Source organism: Oncorhynchus kisutch, linkage group LG11 (genome assembly GCF_002021735.2).
Source record: "Oncorhynchus kisutch isolate 150728-3 linkage group LG11, Okis_V2, whole genome shotgun sequence".
Lineage (NCBI taxonomy): Eukaryota > Metazoa > Chordata > Actinopteri > Salmoniformes > Salmonidae > Oncorhynchus > Oncorhynchus kisutch.
This window is the reverse complement of record NC_034184.2, coordinates 67,797,320-67,817,899: the sequence shown is the minus strand read 5'-3', so window position 1 is coordinate 67,817,899 and position 20,580 is coordinate 67,797,320. Positions and strand designations below refer to the sequence as shown.

The window sequence follows — 20,580 nt, the reverse complement described above, 5'->3', positions numbered from 1 at the left end:
TCATTTAGACATATCTTAATCTCCTACTATCAATGGGTAGACGTTATTTCATTTAGACATATCTTAATCTCCTACTATCAATGGGTAGACGTTATTTCATTTAGACATATCTAAATCTCCTACTATCAATGGGTAGACGTTATTTCATTTAGACATATCTTAATCTCCTACTATCAATGGGTAGACGTTATTTCATTTAGACATATCTAAATCTCCTACTATCAATGGGTAGACGTTATTTCATTTAGACATATCTAAATCTCCTACTATCAATGGGTAGACGTTATTTCATTTAGACATATCTTAATCTCCTACTATCAATGGGTAGACGTTATTTCATTTAGACATATCTAAATCTCCTACTATCAATGGGTAGACGTTATTTCATTTAGACATATCTTAATCTCCTACTATCAATGGGTAGACGTTATTTCATTTAGACATATCTAAATCTCCTACTATCAATGGGTAGACGTTATTTCATTTAGACATATCTAAATCTCCTACTATCAATGGGTAGACGTTATTTCATTTAGACATATCTAAATCTCCTACTATCAATGGGTAGACGTTATTTCATTTAGACATATCTAAATCTCCTACTATCAATGGGTAGACGTTATTTCATTTAGACATATCTAAATCTCCTACTATCAATGGGTAGACGTTATTTCATTTAGACATATCTAAATCTCCTACTATCAATGGGTAGACGTTATTTCATTTAGACATATCTAAATCTCCTACTATCAATGGGTAGACGTTATTTCATTTAGACATATCTAAATCTCCTACTATCAATGGGTAGACGTTATTTCATTTAGACATATCTAAATCTCCTACTATCAATGGGTAGACGTTATTTCATTTAGACATATCTTAATCTCCTACTATCAATGGGTAGACGTTATTTCATTTAGACATATCTTCTATTTACGCAACATCGCTATGATATAGCTGATGACATCCTCTTGTGTACTACAGTGGATCTGAGGCAAATCAAGAGTCAGACAGGATTAAGTGAATACAGGCTCCAAGTCTGGACTGGAGCCTGGTCTGGAAGTCCAGAATACATCCTCCCTGAGAACACCCCTGTCCCACAGCATATCCCTGCCACACACACATACTGCCCCCACACACTCAGACACAGTTTGTAACCGCAGTGACTGACACTGACCGAGGCATGCAAACAGATCGGGGGACAGAGACAGACGGACAGAGGTCATGCCAACCCAGACGACCGCCTGCAGTCCTGCTCCCCAGTAACACCCCTCCCATCGACCCACGGTCAGATGGGCAAGGCAGGCGGGCACTATGACATGCTGGGCACAGCCACACTGCCAACGGGCACAAGCTCTCTAGTCTTATTCAACTCAACCTGGGCTGAAGGGAGAGAGAGTCGGACTATACTTGTGTGGTAAGTATGTGTTGGTGTAACAGAGCATGGGTGCATCACACTAACTATTTCCTCCATGCAATTTCAACCTCATCAAGGTCATGCACAGTATTTCAAGAAAGGGTCATGTGGTGGATTGGAATTGTCAGAATGGCAAAGGAATTAGACTGAGCAAATGGAAGCAAAGAAAGAAAAGGAGTGTACAAAGCACACACACACACACACACACACACACACACACACACACACACACACACACACACACACACACACACACACACACACACACACACACACACACACACAAAGTGGAATTCCCCTTACAGTCAGCTGAATTGTATTGAAATATATGCAGACGTCCTACGGCACACGTTTGTCTGTTAGTGGGTAATTAAAAAGGCTGTTCAATAGGAGATGGCATACAGGCAGAGCAGAGTTCATTTCATCCCTCCAGTGCTGCAGTTAGTTAATTACCTCAGAGGCGACAGGCAATAATGAAGTTTCCGTCAGATGTTTCCGTCAGATAGGCAGAACACTCTGATAAAGACTGCTCAGCTAGTCACAGAACACCTCCTTTTGGATGGAAGGATGAGAGTAGACAGCACTTCAGCGCTTGAGAAACTGAAGTGATCCACGGCAGCACTTAAGAGTGTTCACAGAACATGAGTGTTCACAGAAACAACTTCTTTCTTGTCCCTTCAAGGTTCTTATGCACAATTCAGGAGATTCTGTAACTTCTATAGAGTTCCTGTGAACAGTAGTAATGGCTATTCAGCCTCTCGGATACAGGTGAGAGAGAGGAGCAAGGTAATGATGAACCTCTCTATAAATAGGAAATGAAAGACAGAATAACGGCCTTGTACCTTTACAGTGTGTGACACGATGTCGTTGAACCTCAAAAAGGTCCAACCAATATATAACTAACCTTACACATCCTGGACTACCATTATATAACTAACCTTACACATCCTGTACAACCAATATATAACTACCCTTACACATCCTGTACAACCAATATATAACTAACCTTACACATCCTGGACTACCAATATATAACTAACCTTACACATCCTGGACTACCATTATATAACTAACCTTACACATCCTGGACTACCAATATATAACTAACCTTACACATCCTGTACTACCAACATATAACTAACCTTACACATCCTGGACTACCAATATATAACTACCAATATATAACTAACCTTACACATCCTAGACTACCAATATATAACTAACCTTACACATCCTGGACTACCAATATATAACAAACCTTACACATCCTGGACAACCAATATATAACTAACCTTACACATCCCGGACTACCAATATATAACTAACCTTACACATCCTGGACTACCATTATATAACCAACCTTACACATCCTGGACTACCAATAAATAACTAACCTTACACATTCTGTACAACCAATATATAACTAACCTTACACATCCTCGACTACCATTATATAACTAACCTTACACATCCTGTACAAACAATATATAACTACCAATATATAACTAACCTTACACATCCTAGACTACCAATATATAACTAACCTTACACATCCTAGACTACCAATATATAACTAACCTTACACATCCTGGACTACCAATATATAACTAATCTTACGCATCCTGTACTACCAATATATAACTAACCTTACACATCCTGTACAACCAATATATAACTAACCTTACACATCCTCGACTACCACTATATAACTAACCTTACACATCCTAGACTACCAATATATAACTAACCTTACACATCCTGGACTACCAATATATAACTAACCTTACACATCCTGGACTACCAATATATAACTACCAATATATAACTAACCGTACACATCCTAGACTACCAATATATAACTAACCTTACACATCCTGGACTACCAATATATAACAAACCTTACACATCCTGGACTACCAATATATAACTAACCTTACACATCCCGGACTACCAATATATAACTAACCTTAAACATCCTGGACTACCATTATGTAACCAACCTTACACATTCTGTACAACCAATATATAACTAACCTTACACATCCTCGACTACCATTATATAACTAACCTTACACATCCTGTACAACCAATATATAACTACCAATATATAACTAACCTTACACATCCTAGACTACCAATATATAACTAACCTTACACATCCTCGACTACCATTATATAACTAACCTTACACATCCTGTACAACCAATATATAACTACCAATATATAACTAACCTTACACATCCTAGACTACCAATATATAACTAACCTTACACATCCTAGACTACCAATATATAACTAACCTTACACATCCTGGACTACCAATATATAACTAATCTTACGCATCCTGTACTACCAATATATAACTAACCTTACACATCCTGTACAACCAATATATAACTAACCTTACACATCCTCGACTACCACTATATAACTAACCTTACACATCCTGCCCTGAAATTCCTTGGTTGACTATACAAGTAAGAATGGAGCCAACCCAACCACACACAGTCAAAACACTCAAAAAGAGAAATAACTCAAGCAAATGACGAGGACACAGGAGGTAGGAAGTAAAGGACCAGAAAGAGGCGTGACGAACGAAGGTGCATGAGAATGATCAGGTGGTACGTTCAGAGTGGCCGGGGACAGAGTGGAAAATTTTGGGAATCATCTCTTACCAGGTTTTTGTGCCCCTTGGGCGTCCTGCTCGCCATTCTCCAACACAGAGTCGGCATCTGCTCACACACACACACACACACACACACACACACACACACACACACCAACAACAACAACAACAAGGCGTGTTGGTGCGTCAGCTGGAACCAACACTTAATTTCTGCCTAAGGTACTTCTGAAGTTGGCCATCATGGAAAACTGCCCACACACAGTCTGCAACTCTGGACAGACTGTCTGGACAAGAGACGTGGCCTACAGCTGAGTCACAGTCTGCTGGACCCACACACAAACACTCCACTAAAATCAGGCCGCAGCCGCTGGAGTGACACACCGTCAGACCCAAAATGGCAGGCCTTGTCCAGCGCTGTCTGGCTTCATCAGTCTCTTATCTGGAGCTGCTTACATAAGGCCATGTAACGTCACACACACGCTTCTTCTCACTTTTAGGGTTATAGTTTGCCTACACCGTTGGGCCTAGTTACGTGCCTAATTATGGCAGCCCTTCCCAGAAACCACGGAGGTCTGAATTAAAGTGAGATTAGACGTTGGCAGCTATCTGCACATTCAATACCATGGATTAAAGGTGGTATCGGTTGGGTGTAGATGGTGAAGCCCATACGCTAAGGACTAATCCTGGGGTTCATTTCATTAGAACATGCATGATCTGCTCATACAGCATGTGAAACTCTAAGACGCCTGGCTGCACGCGCTCCAGTACGGCCACCTATTGTTCGTTTAACCTTCATTCATCCGGGTTAGTCTCATTGAGATCAAATAGGTTTTTCAAGGGATACCTGATCCAACCAAGACAACAGCAGTGGGGAAAATGTTTCAGACAAATATCAGACATAACAATTTACAGACTTGGACACACCATAATCAAATTATAGACAGACACACACATACAGTACAATTACAGAAACATACATGGGTAATAGATCTACACCCATGTTAGTGTGTGGCGTGGGGGTAATGTGAAAGAAGATTTGTAGAGCTCTCTTTCTTTCTTTTTTTCTTTCTCTCGCTCATCTCTCCCAGGAAGGAAGAATAGATGGAAGGAAGTCATTGATGGAGATGGGAACAATAAAAGCCAAGCACATTACCCTGAGAGAAAAGTGAGTCTTCCACATCACCCTGCATTACCCTGAGAGAAGAGTGTGAGTCTTTCACATCACCCTGCATTACACAGAGAGAAGAGTGAGTCTTACACGTCACCCTGCATTACTCTGAGAGAAGTGTGAGTCTTACACATCACCCTGCATTACCCTGAGAGAAGAGTGAGTCTTACACGTCACCCTGCATTACTCTGAGAGAAGTGTGAGTCTTACACATCACCCTGCATTACCCTGAGAGAAGAGTGAGTCTTACACGTCACCCTGCATTACTCTGAGAAAAGTGTGAGTCTTACACGTCACCCTGCATTACTCTGAGAGAAGTGTGAGTCTTTCACATCACCCTACACTGACCTGAGTCTTACACATCACCCCACATTACCCTGAGAGAAGAGTGAGTCTTACATCACTCTGCATTACCCAGAGAGAAGAGTGAGTCTTACACATCACCCTGCATTACCCAGCGAGAAGAGTGAGTCTTACACATCACCCTACACTGCCCTGAGTCTTACACATCACCCTGCATTACCCTGAGAGAAGAGTGAGTCTTACACATCACCCTGCACTGCCCTGAGTCTTACACATCACCCTGCATTACCCTGAGAGAAGAGTGAGTCTTACACATCACCCTGCACTGCCCTGAGTCTTACACATCACCCCACATTACCCTGAGAGAAGAGTGAGTCTTACATCACTCTTCATTACCCAGAGAGAAGAGTGAGTCTTACACATCACCCTGCATTACCCAGCGAGAAAAGTGAGTCTTACACATCACCCTGCATTACCCTGAGAGAAGAGTGAGTCTTACAAATCACCCTACACTGCCATGAGTCTTACACATCACCCTGCATTACCCTGAGAGAAGAGTGAGTCTTACACATCACCCTACACTGCCCTGAGTCTTACACATCACCCTGCATTACCCTGAGAGAAGAGTGAGTCTTACACATCACCCTGCATTACCCAGAGAGAAGAGTGAGTCTTTCATCACCCTGCATTATCCAGATCAGAAGAGTGAGTCTTACACATCACCATGCACTGCCCTGAGTCTTACACATCACCCTGCATTACCCTGAGAGAAGAGTGAGTCTTACACATCACCCTGCATTACCCAGAGAGAAGAGTGAGTCTTACATATCACCCTGCATTACTCTGAGAGAAGAGTGAGTCTTACACATCACCCTGCATTACCCTGAGAGAAGAGTGAGTCTTACACGTCACCCTGCATTACTCTGAGAGAAGTGTGAGTCTTACACATCACCCTGCATTACCCTGAGAGAAGAGTGAGTCTTACACGTCACCCTGCATTACTCTGAGAAAAGTGTGAGTCTTACACGTCACCCTGCATTACTCTGAGAGAAGTGTGAGTCTTTCACATCACCCTGCATTACCCAGAGAGAAGAGTGAGTCTTACACATCACCCTACACTGACCTGAGTCTTACACATCACCCCACATTACCCTGAGAGAAGAGTGAGTCTTACATCACTCTGCATTACCCAGAGAGAAGAGTGAGTCTTACACATCACCCTGCATTACCCAGCGAGAAGAGTGAGTCTTACACATCACCCTACACTGCCCTGAGTCTTACACATCACCCTGCATTACCCTGAGAGAAGAGTGAGTCTTACACATCACCCTGCACTGCCCTGAGTCTTACACATCACCCTGCATTACCCTGAGAGAAGAGTGAGTCTTACACATCACCCTGCACTGCCCTGAGTCTTACACATCACCCCACATTACCCTGAGAGAAGAGTGAGTCTTACATCACTCTTCATTACCCAGAGAGAAGAGTGAGTCTTACACATCACCCTGCATTACCCAGCGAGAAGAGTGAGTCAAACACGTCACCCTGCATTACTCTGAGAGAAAAGTGAGTCTTACACATCACCCTGCATTACCCTGAGAGAAGAGTGAGTCTTACAAATCACCCTACACTGCCATGAGTCTTACACATCACCCTGCATTACCCTGAGAGAAGAGTGAGTCTTACACATCACCCTACACTGCCCTGAGTCTTACACATCACCCTGCATTACCCTGAGAGAAGAGTGAGTCTTACACATCACCCTGCATTACCCAGAGAGAAGAGTGAGTCTTTCATCACCCTGCATTATCCAGATCAGAAGAGTGAGTCTTACACATCACCATGCACTGCCCTGAGTCTTACACATCACCCTGCATTACCCTGAGAGAAGAGTGAGTCTTACACATCACCCTGCATTACCCAGAGAGAAGAGTGAGTCTTACATATCACCCTGCATTACTCTGAGAGAAGAGTGAGTCTTACACATCACCCTGCACTGCCCTGAGTCTTACACATCACCCTGCATTACCCAGCGAGAAGAGTGAGTCTTACACATCACCCTGCATTACCCAGAGAAGAGTGAGTCTTACACATCACCCTGCATTACCCAGAGAGAATAGTGAGTCTTACACATCACCCTGCACTGCCCTGAGTCTTACACATCAACCTGCATTACCTTGAGCGAAGAGTGAGTCTTACATCACCCTGCATTACCCAGAGAGAAGAGTGAGTCTTACACATCACCCTGCATTACCCTGAGAGAGTCTTACACATCCCTTCACTAAGCACTGACCCCTGGTTAGGATGGATGTACAGTGATAAGCCCAGCGGTGCATCAGTCTGAGGTTATCCACTGTAGGTTAATAAGTCTACATCTGGCAGGTGTTCATTCATATTCCCATTGTCATCGATCAATCAATCAACCAACCCCTTTTGCTCACCTTCACTTATGACCTATGATTGTGTTAGTGACTGAGCTCAATGACCTCCCTCATTCCCGTTCCCCTCATCCCCCTAACCCCGTCCCCTCCAGTCAGCTCACCTGCCCTGTTCCCGTCATTGTCCAGCAGGGGGATGTAGTCCGTCTTGCCCACAGTCTCGCCCACCTGGTCGTCAAAGGCCTCGGCCTCCAGCTGGGCCACAAAGTCCCTCTCCACCAGGTCCTCCGGGCCAGCCTGGGGCACACTGTCCATCAGAGCATCGCTCAGGCTCAGGTCCAGCTCTGCCATGGTTCTGAGGGGGGAGACAGAGACAAGCAGTGGTGTAAGGTTAGAATTCAAATGGGATCCAGGAAGGACAGTTTAGGATGGATGAAACATTTGACAAATGCCAAAATATATACCGCAGGAGAAACATGCACACACACACACACATATATATATATACACACACACACAGATTACACATACAGTTTGAGGTAATAAAATAGTTACAATAGTTATAATTTCTTACATCAGTGTGTTACATTTTAACTGTACCAACAAGTCATGTTTGATACTTAGAAGATGCATCATTCATGAATTCTCCCAACCAGAATCAGACAGAGCCAGCAAGCAGGCCTCCTGAGGTTCCAGCTGTCTCTCTATCTAACCTGCCTGTAATGTAATGTCCTTCTGGGCCACAAGGCCTCTCTGCTAGGCCCACACAAACCCAATAATCTGGGACATCCAGATTCCCAATAAGAGAACAGCACACGCTAGGCTGCTGTAGCACTAGGGCAAGTATACATACATACAGACAGAGAGAGTGAGAGAGTGAGAGAGTGAGAGAGAGAGACACTCAGGAAAGGCCGGCTGCTGATCAGGTTTGAGAGAAAGACCCAGCTCTAGGGTCATCTGACCACGGAAGCTGCGAGAATCTGCAGAGTCATATGGTGTCATCTTTCACCAACGTCAAAGGGAGGGGTAATGACAGGTTATAATCCTGATCAGTCCCCCGGTCCCCTATCCCTCTCTAACGCCCTCTCTCTCTCTCTCTCGCTCTCTCTCTCCATTTTCATTTCCCCACAGGCTAAGCCTTACCATTCCCTCAGTCATTCCTCCTCTCCGTTCCCCTCCCTCGCTCTCCTATAATCTCTCCTCCATTCTTCCCTTTTTACTCCAACCCCTCCTCCCTCTGCCTTCCTCAATCAGGGAGATTAGAATAGCATGTGCCAATGGTGTATCAGAAAGAGGGATTAGGGTTAGAGCAGAGCAGCACACGCTCCAGCAAAACCTCCCTCCCTCCCAGCCCTAACACACATCCTGGGCAGTGAGGGCATCTAACCTGGCCTGCACCACTCTCCATCTCTCTTCATCCCTCTCTTTTAAATCCTTCTCTGCTCTCTGCATCTTTCCTTCTCTGCACACTTTCAAATTGTGGACATACATAAAAAAAAAGAGTTGAAGTGACCAGCCAGTGCACTTGTACAGTGTGAAGTGACAGAGCTCATTGTAGAGCTACTATCTGTATGGTGGGGCCCTCTCACTCTCTCTGTCTCTCTCTCTTTTCACAGAGCTGTCTGTGTGTATATACAGCATAACACGTCAGGAGCTCCATCTACTGGACAGTCTGGGTGGTGACAATGCCTATAGGCTTCCGAAATGCTTCGTTTCGGCTGGTGCCTCCCTTAAAAGCGGCAATAGTACTGTTTGTCCATCCTGAGATGCCGTAGCCAGTATACACTTCCTCAAAATAGTCCAAATGAATTTAAGAAATCTGTCATTCATTTTTGATGTTTTTGCTGAGTAGATCTTAGTCGTGCAATTTTAAATGTAACTAAATTGTTTGGGGCAGTATTTCTCAAGTTAAATAATGTGCATGAAAACGAGTCATCTATCGTTGAATGACAACAAACATTTCATTGATGAATCCTTATTGTTGACTAATGACCGAAGAAGGGGCTTAGACCTTGGCTCCAAACTTCAGCTTGCCTCCCGAACAAAACATTTGCCGAAGACCAAAAAGAAGAAAAAAACTGCTCAAAATTCCATCATAATATATGCAAACTGTTTGGGATGGGAAGCGTGCAGACGCTTTAACACATTATAGGTATAACCTTTTCAGTGACATTTCATTTGATAGCCCAGTCAATGGTATAACGTCGAGTCAATGGCAGATTGCTATAGTATAGAGGCGCAGAACTGGTTTTAAAGTGTGACTTTACAGTGTCTGGTTTTACATATGGGCAATTCCACGGAAACGGAATTACGCTTAGACTCAGATTTTTCACTGTAAAATGTATTCCAAACAAAAGCCATTGATTTTAAAGTTTAACAAACCATACAACTCTATGCACAAGGACTACTTTCAACAGTGCAGACGCAAAGTTTGGTAACAGAATGATGGCATCAACAGCACAAACCGTCATTCTGTGACCAAACTTTGAGTTCTTAAAGTAAATGTGTTTTTGTCAAATTCTCTGTGTAAATTGTTAAAAGTAGTCCTTGTGGGGGCCCCCCGAGCGGCGCAGCGGTCTAAGGCATTGCATTGTTGCAGCGTCACTACAGCCTGGGGTTCGATTCGGCCGTGACCGGGAGTCTCATAGGGCCGTGCACAATTGACCCAGCGTCGTCCGGATTAGGGGAGGGTTTGGCTGCAAGGGCTTTACTTGGCTCATCGTGCTCTAGCAACTCCTTGTGGTGGGCCGGGCGCCTGCAGGCTGACATAAGTCATCAGTTGAACAGTGTTTCCTCCGACACATTGGTGCAGCCGGCTTCCATGTTAAGCGAGCGGGTGTTGAGAAGCGTGTTTTGGCGGGTCGTGTTTTGGAGGACACATGACTCGACCTTCGCCTATCCCGAGCCTGTTGGGGAGTTGCAGTGATGAGACAAGATTGTAAAAGCGAAATTGGGGAGAAAAAGGGGGTACATTTTCATTTTTTAAATTTATTTTAAAAGTAGTAGTCCTTGGACTTAGACTTGTATGGTTTGTTCAACTTTGAAATCAATGGATTTTGTTTGGCATACATTTTAAAGTGACACAATCTGAGTGTTAGTGTAATACCGTTACTGTGGAATTGCCCATATGTGTTGTACTGTAAACTATATTTCCCTATGGGGTTTCGAAGACCGACTCAAACCTGAACATTCATAATACAGAGTGTAAGACTCGTCTACATGGAGGTTTCCTGTAAGCAGCAGTAGTATACAGGCAATTCCACGGCAACAGAGTGATGCGGAGACTCCAATTTTTCACTATAAAATGTCAGCCAAACAAAAACCAATGATTGTATAGTAAAAAAACAACATATGCACAAGGACGACTTTTACCAATTTCCACTGAACATTTTACCTGAAGAACAGTGCAGATGCAAAGTTAGATATTTTTTTATTTAACCTGGCAAGTCAGGTAAGAACAAATTCTTATTTACAATAAATGTTGTTGAAACTGAATTGGCTAAATTGCTAGAGCTCCAAGAAAACAACCCAACGGTTGCTGCTGCATTTTTGGCTCAGATTCTACCATTAACCTCTTGAATACAATTTGGTGTGGCCACTCGGAAACCATATTGTTTCAACAAAGGAAGGAAACCAAAGGAAAGCCAGGCTTTCTGACCAACAAATGGCCAACGGGACGTCTAGTACTCTGGCTGATGGGGCAGTGTGTGTGTGTGTGTGTGTGTCCGCTGGATGACACAAGGCCATAGAGAAGGTTTATCCTCTCTATTCTGCTGCAACAGATCAATATTGTAGCCGACAGCACACGTAGGTGAATCAAAGGTCTTTTAAATTGCATATTTAAATTGTCGCTGCATGTCTAATAAATCACTGTGTGTATTTATTTCATGAAAATAACTAAAAATATATTTTTGGTATCATTTATTTTCCTGAGCCTCCTTTTGCCATTGAAATGCTCAGTCTGAACGTGTGGGTGTGTTGATATAAATGTAAATATATTTACATACACAGCCCTGATTGGCGGATAAGATCATATAGACCCCACATGTTAAACTCCGGACCTTAAAGCAAGTGCCACTCCTTTAAAAAAATGTATTTCCCTCTAATCAGGGACTGATTTAGACCTGGGACACCAGGTGGGTGATTCCCCTCTAATCAGGGACTGATTTAGACCTGGGACACCAGGTGGGTGATTCCCCTCTAATCAGGGACTGATTTAGACCTGGGACACCAGGTGGGTGATTCCCCTCTAATCAGGGACTGATTTAGACCTGGGACACCAGGTGGGTGATTCCCCTCTAATCAGGGACTGATTTAGACCTGGGACACCAGGTGGGTGCAATGAATTATCAGGTAGAACAGAAAACCAGCGGGCTCCAGACCTCATAGGGTCAGAGTTGAATAGACTCTAGAGAGCCTACCCGGCTAACCCCTTCAAAGTAGGAGGATATATTTAAGCAATAACGCCCGAAGAGGTGTGGTATTCGGCCAATGTACCACGGCTAAGGGTTTGTTCTTACGAACAACGCAACGCGGAGTACCTGGATACAACCCTTAGCCATGGTATATTGGCCATATACCACAAACCCAGAGGTGCCTTATTGCTATTATAAACTGGTTAGTAAAAAAATGAATTGGGTCATGCCCATGGTATACGGTCTGATATTCCACGGCTTTCAGTCAATCAGCATGCAGGGCTCAATCCACCCTGTTTAGAAATGCAAATAAAAGATGACTTGTCATTGGTCAGAATAATCAGATCAGATTGTGATGTCATGCTGTGGGACAAAAACTCCATCCTACCTGAACAGGCTGAAATTACAGGCATTTTACTCCTAAAAGCTCTTACACTAAATGGGCATAATCACAACTTCAAAGTGATATTTCGAGCTCATAGTATGGGAAAATTACGTTTGACTGCACTGCCCCTTTAAGAGCATTTCAAAAATGGCCACCTGTCACATAAGCAGCCACAATAGCAGACAATGCGCCAAACCTGACGTAATGCCCAGCGTAATCTATGGACGTGGTAGGTCAGCCCCTTTGCGGGTTCTCTAAGTGGCACTCGTACGTGTTGACATGACAGACATGGTAGATACGGCAAGTGCACTATTTAGCGTGTGCTGCAGCCTAAGTGGTGTGTGGGTTGTCCTATCAACTTACTGCAGTCACTCTGGGCACTGCGCCAAGACAGGGACCAGACCTGCAAGGGATTCAAGGGTCACTCACAAGTACAGTATGAAAGTGAAGGTTAGTATTAAATTAGATTAGTGCTGCGGTCTTTGCCTGTCCTCTGAAAAATCCCTTCAAACAAATGTAGAGTTTTTCCAAACACTGTAGATACAGTGCATCACTTCTGGACACAGACATCCTTGGACCCGAATGAGGGGCTGGAAGGACCCAGACAACTGTGGTCATTGGTCAATGTTTGTCCGGCTGCAACAACAGTGTTTTCCTTAGGGGAAAAGTGGCACATGAACTGGGCTGTCCTAAATTGCAACGTCCGCGGCCCTTGTGGCGCCAAAACAACTGTCGGGCAGCTCGATACCATTTATTTTCCGTGGTAGGCCTGCCATTTGGGTTGCGGTCACAACCGACAACCGGGGGTTGAGGTCACACAGTCTGTCCAATGAGGTCATTGGCTTCCTAGATACTTCCTGGGGCGTGCCTGTGTGGGAGGAAATGAGGTCACGCCGGTGCTCTCGTTATGCTGTGACCTCTCTCATGTAGGCCACACCCTTTCCTGTTCATCTAGGGCATCCGGGGTTAGGACTGTTACTATGTCAACTGGTTTTACAGAAAAGTAGCCTAGTTCCTAAAGCATTATGAGTTGTGTTGTGTAGGTTTGGGAGAGTTATTTTTGTCCTAAAAAAGTAGTAAGTCAATGTTTCCAGTCAAGACCCAAGTCATGACCCTGAAGGAATTAGCCACAACACACCGATCAGTTCCAAACCGCCAATTGGGGAAAAAATATATATAATAGAACCTTTAATAGAACCTCTAATTACTTTCTACAAATCATTAAATAAATCCCCAAAACTCCAGAAAAGCCATCATGTTCTTTACTGAGCAGATAGAAAACAGCTATGAGGAATTCTGACCTCGGATGTCACATTCTAGGAGAGGTGATGACACTGTTCTGGTTTAGCAGGCCTTCTGTCCTTCTTACGGTATGTAGCATATCTCTGAGTGTATGTGTGTGTGTGACTCAATGAATGTGTATGTTTGTGTGCAGTGACTCTCTAAAAACAGCCCTCACTCACCTCTCAGTTTAACTTCAACAGGACTGGCCTTTGATAGACCCCAGCCAACCGCGTCTATGTATGTGTGTATGTATGTATGTGTTTTTGCCTTTGTGTGTGTGTGTGTATGTGTGTGTGTGTATGTATATGTGTGTTTGTGTATGTGTGTGTTTGTGTTTGTGTTTGTGTGTGTGTGTGTGTTTGTGTCTGTGTTTGTGTGTGTGTGTTTGTGTATGTGTGTGTGTTTGTGTGTTTGTGTCTGTGTGTCTGTGTGTTTGTGTCTGTGTGTTTGTGTGTGTGTATATGTGTGTTTTGTGTCTGTGTGTGTGTGTGTTTGTGTCTGTGTGTGTGTTTGTGTCTGTATGTGTGTGTGTGTGTGTGTGTGTGTCTGTGTGTTTGTGTGTGTGTATCTGTGTGTGTGTGTGTGTTTGTGTGTGTCTGTGTGTGTGTGTTTGTGTCTGTGTGTTTGTCTGTGTGTGTGTGTGCGTGTGTGTGTGTCTGTGTGTGTGTATATGTGTGTCTGTGTGTTTGTGTGTGTCTGTGTGTGTGTCTGTGTCTGTGTGTGTGTTTGTGTCTGTGTGTGTGTTTGTGTGTGTGTCTGTGTGTTTGTGTGTGTGTGTGTGTGTGTTTGTGTCTGTGTTTGTGTGTGTGTGTTTGTGTATGTGTGTGTGTTTGTGTGTTTGTGTCTGTGTGTCTGTGTGTTTGTGTCTGTGTGTTTGTGTGTGTGTATATGTGTGTTTTGTGTCTGTGTGTGTGTGTGTTTGTGTCTGTGTGTGTGTTTGTGTCTGTATGTGTGTGTGTGTGTGTGTGTGTGTCTGTGTGTTTGTGTGTGTGTATCTGTGTGTGTGTGTGTGTTTGTGTGTGTCTGTGTGTGTGTGTTTGTGTCTGTGTGTTTGTCTGTGTGTGTGTGTGCGTGTGTGTGTGTCTGTGTGTGTGTATATGTGTGTCTGTGTGTTTGTGTGTGTCTGTGTGTGTGTCTGTGTCTGTGTGTGTGTTTGTGTCTGTGTGTGTGTTTGTGTGTGTGTCTGTGTGTTTGTGTGTGTGTGTCTGTGTGTGTTTGTGTCTGTGTGTGTGTGTGTCTGTGTGTTTGTTTGTGTTTGTGTGTGTGTGTGTGTGTGTGTGTTTGTGTCTGTGCGTTTGTGTGTGTGTGTCTATGTCTGTGTGTGTGTCTGTGTGTGGCTGTGTCTGTGGCTGTGTGTGTGTCTGTGTATGTGTCTGTGTCTGTGTGTGTGTTTGTGTCTGTGTGTATGTGTGTGTGTGTGTGTGTGTGTGTGTTTGTGTCTGTGTCTGTGTGTGTGTGTGTGTCTGTGTGTGTGTGTGTGTGTCTGTGTCTGTGTGTGTGTGTGTGTGTGTCTGTGTATGCCTGAGGCCCTGTATAGCGCACAGCTTCCCATTTTCTGCACCACCACTTCTGTTTTTGTTTCTACTGATCTGCACAGAAAGCTGACAAAGCCTTTTTCTGCATGTTGTTTATCAAAGGCCTGTTCACACATAACATGATGGCTGAAATTACAAGCAGGTGGTTGTGTGACAGTTCCATGGTGCCGGGCCCACCGCTAAACTCATTAAAAGTGGATAATGTCTTTACACTTGGATTTGGCAGTCTACTGGATGCCACCATGCGTACTTTCATACAGGTCCCCAGTGGGACTCAAACCCACAACCCTGGCATTGCAAGCCCCATGCTCTACCAACTGAGCCACACAGGACTAGAGACAACGGGACCTTACTTCAAAAGGTGGACTCCTTTTATCTGGTGACCATGAACTGCAGCTCTCCCTCAACCCACTCAACAGCTCACTCAGAGGAGGAGAAGACTGTGGCTTGTAGCTCAGTATGTCACCTGTTCAGTATGTCACCTGTTCAGTATGTCACCTGTTCAGTATGTCACCTGTTCACAATGTTTCAAGACGCATTACAATCAATATACTGTAAGTATACGGCCAAATCAGGTTTTAAATTCTCAAACTCTTTGGGTGCTTTGAAAATAAATGGGATGGACCAACATCAACATGTCCAACGCTTATGGCCGCAACAATATTTTTCTTATCCTTTTTAAACATTTCTAGTGCTGATTTAAAAAGGAAGTGCCGGTCCGATAATTCCAACCCAAAATAACAGCAGTGTGCAGCAGCGAAAGCTGAACCAAATGAAAATGTGCTGTAGAGTCCCGCTGGTTGTGTGACTGACTGTGGGCCAGTTGATGATGTCCAGCTGTGATGTTAATCTAAGTGAGATGGTTTCTTCGGCATTCCTCTTGGTCTGGTTCACTACCAGCCCAGCCCACACAATCAACAGCACTGTACTGTGCACCACAGTGTCTATCATTACCCCTGACAGTGGACTCATTACACACAAGTGTTCTATATATTCTAGATCAGGGATGGGCAACTTTGATGGGGGTGGGGGCCACAGTGACTCGCAGGTCTGCGTACCTACATCTATACCCTAACATGCAATTTCTTTGCGAGCAAAACATTTTAGCGGCCCCCCTCTTGACCGCGGAGAGAAAAGGTTTGCCGAAAGTCGACACACTTTTCCATGGAGCAGAGAGAACATTTTTCCGTTTTAAAGCTAATTTAATCTAATTCTGCACATTTTGCTATTAGGTGGAGAGAATTTTTTGTATTTTTATATGATATCTGAGCGAGAGTGACTAAGTAAACCAATGCCCCCCCCCCCCGGTTGGTAATTCGACCATGATTATTACAAGTGTAGATAGCTGGCTAGACTAACTTACCAATCTAAAGCTGTCAGTGACAGACATAAGAGAAAAACTTTTGACACACAACCGCACAACCTAATTTCAAAATTGCACCATTATATATTCTACTATTCTGACTCTCAACAGTAAGTTAAGACCCCGACTGGCGGGCTGCCAGTTGCCCATCCCTGTTCTAGATAGTTCACCTCAGGGAAAGTTCATACCTCCAAAGCATATCTTTGCATAGCCAGGTATCACAGATTTATTTGGTCTCTAGCAACTCAAAAGAGGTGAATTCTATTGCAATCTGTTAGGCCTGTATTGATGTACTTCAACTTGACAAAGAGAATTGTAGGAAATGGCAACACGCATGACACTAGAGTAGACATAACCGTATTATAACAATATTATAATAATATTACTACAATAAGATAGTAAAGCTGGCTAGCTAGCTAGCTAACGTTAGCTAGGCTAATTGAGACTAGCTACATAACTTGAACTTTGAACTGTGGACTTTCTCCCCTTCAGAATCCTACAGGAAATAACAACAACTCCATACAGATTATTAAGTAGCAGTGTGTCAGAAGTGCTTCAACCTCATCAAATATAAGACCAGAACATTGTCCGAGTCGACAGGAGAGGGGATTTCACAACAGCTAACTGCTCTTTTGCGTCTCGTCATTGAGCAGCCCAAGGCGGAGTCAATGCTATGGATACTCACGCAAGCAGACCAGCAGAAGTGCACATGCAGAGCAGGGAGGGGGAGGACAGACAGAGACAAGGAGCTAATCATTACTAACAATTGAAGTTATTTCTGATTTGGGGTTTGGACAGGGCAGAAGCAATCAGGCCTGGGTAAATTTGGCAGAAGTAATCAGGCCTGGGTAGGGCCTGAACGTCGGGTAGGGCTCGGGCTGAAAATTCATGCCCGTGCAGGGCTCTAGTTCTTTGTGTTAGGGTGGTTTATGTAAGAGTGTGGTAGCGTGGATAGGTATGTGTTCAGTCAAGCTTTGCCAAAGAGACCTGCAGGGAGTTACTGTTTGATAAAGGTTAATGAGTGAGAAAGAGAGAGGGGGGAAAGACCCTGGAGGCCACAGCTCTGACAATGTGAGACGAGTTCCTCTCAGGAATGCAGGAGGTGGCAGCCCTGCCTCACACAGGAACCCAAGGGAGGTGTGTGTGTGTACGTGTGCACGCTGCTAATGAGTCTCAGGTGGGTAACAGTTGGGGCACTGTGAACTACACCCATGAATTGTATTTCTGTGCCAGTGAGGTATAGTGTGTGTGTCTGGCTGCCTTTAATGATCCGGAGGTGGGGCAGCGTTGTAAACCTCAGATCAGAGGCTCATGCCCTGCCTCCCTGATGTGTGTGTCACCCTAACCCGAGGCAGGCACAGTGTGATTGACAGTGCTGACTCCATGGGCCAAGCCCACTCCCCTTGCTCAGTACACAAGGCCAACCACCTTTTCAGTCAAGACTGTAGGGGCTCTGTTTCAACACACCAAACACAATAGTACATTTAAGCGCTGGCAGTAGGGCTATAGGTCCGAGGGTGTGTCAGGAATACTTTAGTTATTTTCACAGACGTTATTATGAACGCAATAGCTGGCGGTGGCGTGAAAGGGCTGGGTTTTGATGCATGAACACTGTTCAATCAAGGTGTTCCAAGGCTTATACTGCATGTGTTTGTCTCAAGTTCTGTAGGTTAAAGGACGGTCTTTGCTGTGTCATCAAGTCCAATTCGGCTGGGGGATGGAATATTGTCGCCCTAGTCCATTGTGGATTGATACTACAGTTTATTAGATAGCATAGCCTACAGTAACAAGTGACAGCAACAGTAAAACATACATATATATATATACATATATGTATATATATTAACATCCAGTGATTGCTCAATATGTTTTGAGTGTTGACAGTCAATATTGTTGTAACTGGCTTTAACTACACATTGCAATTCTCTTCAAATAAAAAATACTAGGCTCCCGTAAATTGCATTGTATGTGTAAGGCACCTTCTCAATAAGCAAGATATAGCCAGGCCTACCGTTGATATGGCGTTATACTGAAACATTTTTGTCTTTGGTAACCGGACAAAGGCACTCTTTGGAAAAGAGGATGGATACAAGCCGAATGGAGTACACACTGCAGGTAGACTTATGTTAATTGTGAAAAATGCAAAAGAATGTTGGCAATAATGTCACGAGTAGATCATTATATGGATAAAAATGGCCATATGCTTTGCTGTTGAACCAGCTTTCATTACAGAAAGGTAAGGATAGCCTACTAAGTAGAGGTCGACCGATTATGATTTTTCAATGCCGATACCTATTATTGAAGGACCAAAAAAATTCGATGCCGATTAATCGGCCGATTTTATGTATATATTTGTAATAATGACAATTATTGAATAAACAATACTGAACAATACTGAATGAACAATGAACACTTTTATTTTAACTTAATATATTACATAAATAAAATCTATTTAGTCTCAAATAAATAATGAAACATGTTCAATTTGGTTTAAATAATGCAAAAACACAGTGTTGGAGAAGAGAGTAAAAGTGCAATATGTGCCATGTAAAAAAGCTAACGTTTAAGTTCCTTGCTCAGAACATGGTGAACATATGAAAGCTGATGGTTCAATATTCCCAGTTCTTCAATATTCCCAGTTAAGAAGTTTTAGGTTGCGGCCTCTCGGGTAGGGCAGTGGTTAAGGGTGCTGTACTGCAGCGCTAGCTGTGCCATCAGAGTCCCTGGGTTCGTGCCCAGGCTCTGTCATAACCGGCCGCGACCGGGAGGTCCGTGGGGCGACGCACAATTGGCCTAGCGTCGTCCGGGTTAGGGAGGGCTTGGTCGGTAGGGATGTCCTTGTCACATCGCGCACCAGCGACTCCTGTGGCGGGCCGGGCGCAGTGCGCGCTAACCAAGGTTGCCAGGTGCACGGTGTACCCTCCGACACATTGGTGCGGCTGGCTTCCGGGTTGGATGCGCGCTGTGTTAAGAAGCAGTACGGCTGGTTGGGTTGTGTATCGGAGGACGCATGACTTTCAACCTTCGTCTCTCCCGAGCCCGTACAGGAGTTGTAGCGATGAGACAAGATAGTAGCTACTACAACAATTGGATACCACGAAATTGGGGAGAAAAAGGGGTAAAATTTAAAAGTTAATAATAAAAGTTATTATGACGCGTCGCCTATTTCTCTCTATACCATTTGTATTTCATATACCTTTTGCTATTGGATGTTCTTATAGGCACTTTAGTATTGCCAGCCTAATCTCGGGAGTTGATAGGCTTGAAGTCATATTGGAGGACCCAAAAAATTCGATACCGATTAATCGGCCGATTTTATGTATATATTTGTAATAATGACAATTATTGCATAAACAATACTGAACAATACTGTACAAATGGGCACTGCGCATCACGGCTGGATAGGCGGCACTTCCATTGTCAATATACATGCCATAACCAACCGTGTTACCGCTAAGACCAGCTTCCTGTTGGTCTTAAATATCCCACCAGAGCATACTAAAATTTGCACTTTGGCGCACGTTTCAGGACACACCTCAGATATTGCCAACCCCTCCCACCTCAGCACAAGCAAACTCATGTAAGACCGGTAAATTACCAATCCTGGCGTTAGGGTTTGAAAATAGCAGAGCGCCGGCTTTAAGGTTCGACATTTCAAATGGGTGTGCGTTGGCCTTAACGCCAGGTGAAAATAGAGCCCTAGGTG

At 43.9% G+C, this 20,580-nt stretch overlaps 1 protein-coding gene across 13 annotated transcripts in view; it reads right to left on the bottom strand.

Annotated features, from left to right (window-relative positions):
- LOC109899362 (microtubule-associated protein 4) overlaps positions 1-20,580 on the bottom strand; it is a 125,139-nt gene that overhangs the window by 83,801 nt on the left and 20,758 nt on the right. For 12 of the 13 annotated variants that reach the window (XM_031836149.1, XM_031836151.1, XM_031836154.1 and 9 more), the window contains exons 2-3: positions 8,057-8,247; positions 4,093-4,149 (exon numbers count right to left, since the gene is read on the bottom strand). In XM_031836149.1, the coding sequence (XP_031692009.1) occupies positions 4,093-4,149; positions 8,057-8,243 (244 nt within the window). In that variant the 5' untranslated portion in view covers positions 8,244-8,247. The remainder of the gene's footprint in view (positions 1-4,092; positions 4,150-8,056; positions 8,248-20,580) is intronic. The other variant, XM_031836152.1, reaches the window with a different exon arrangement.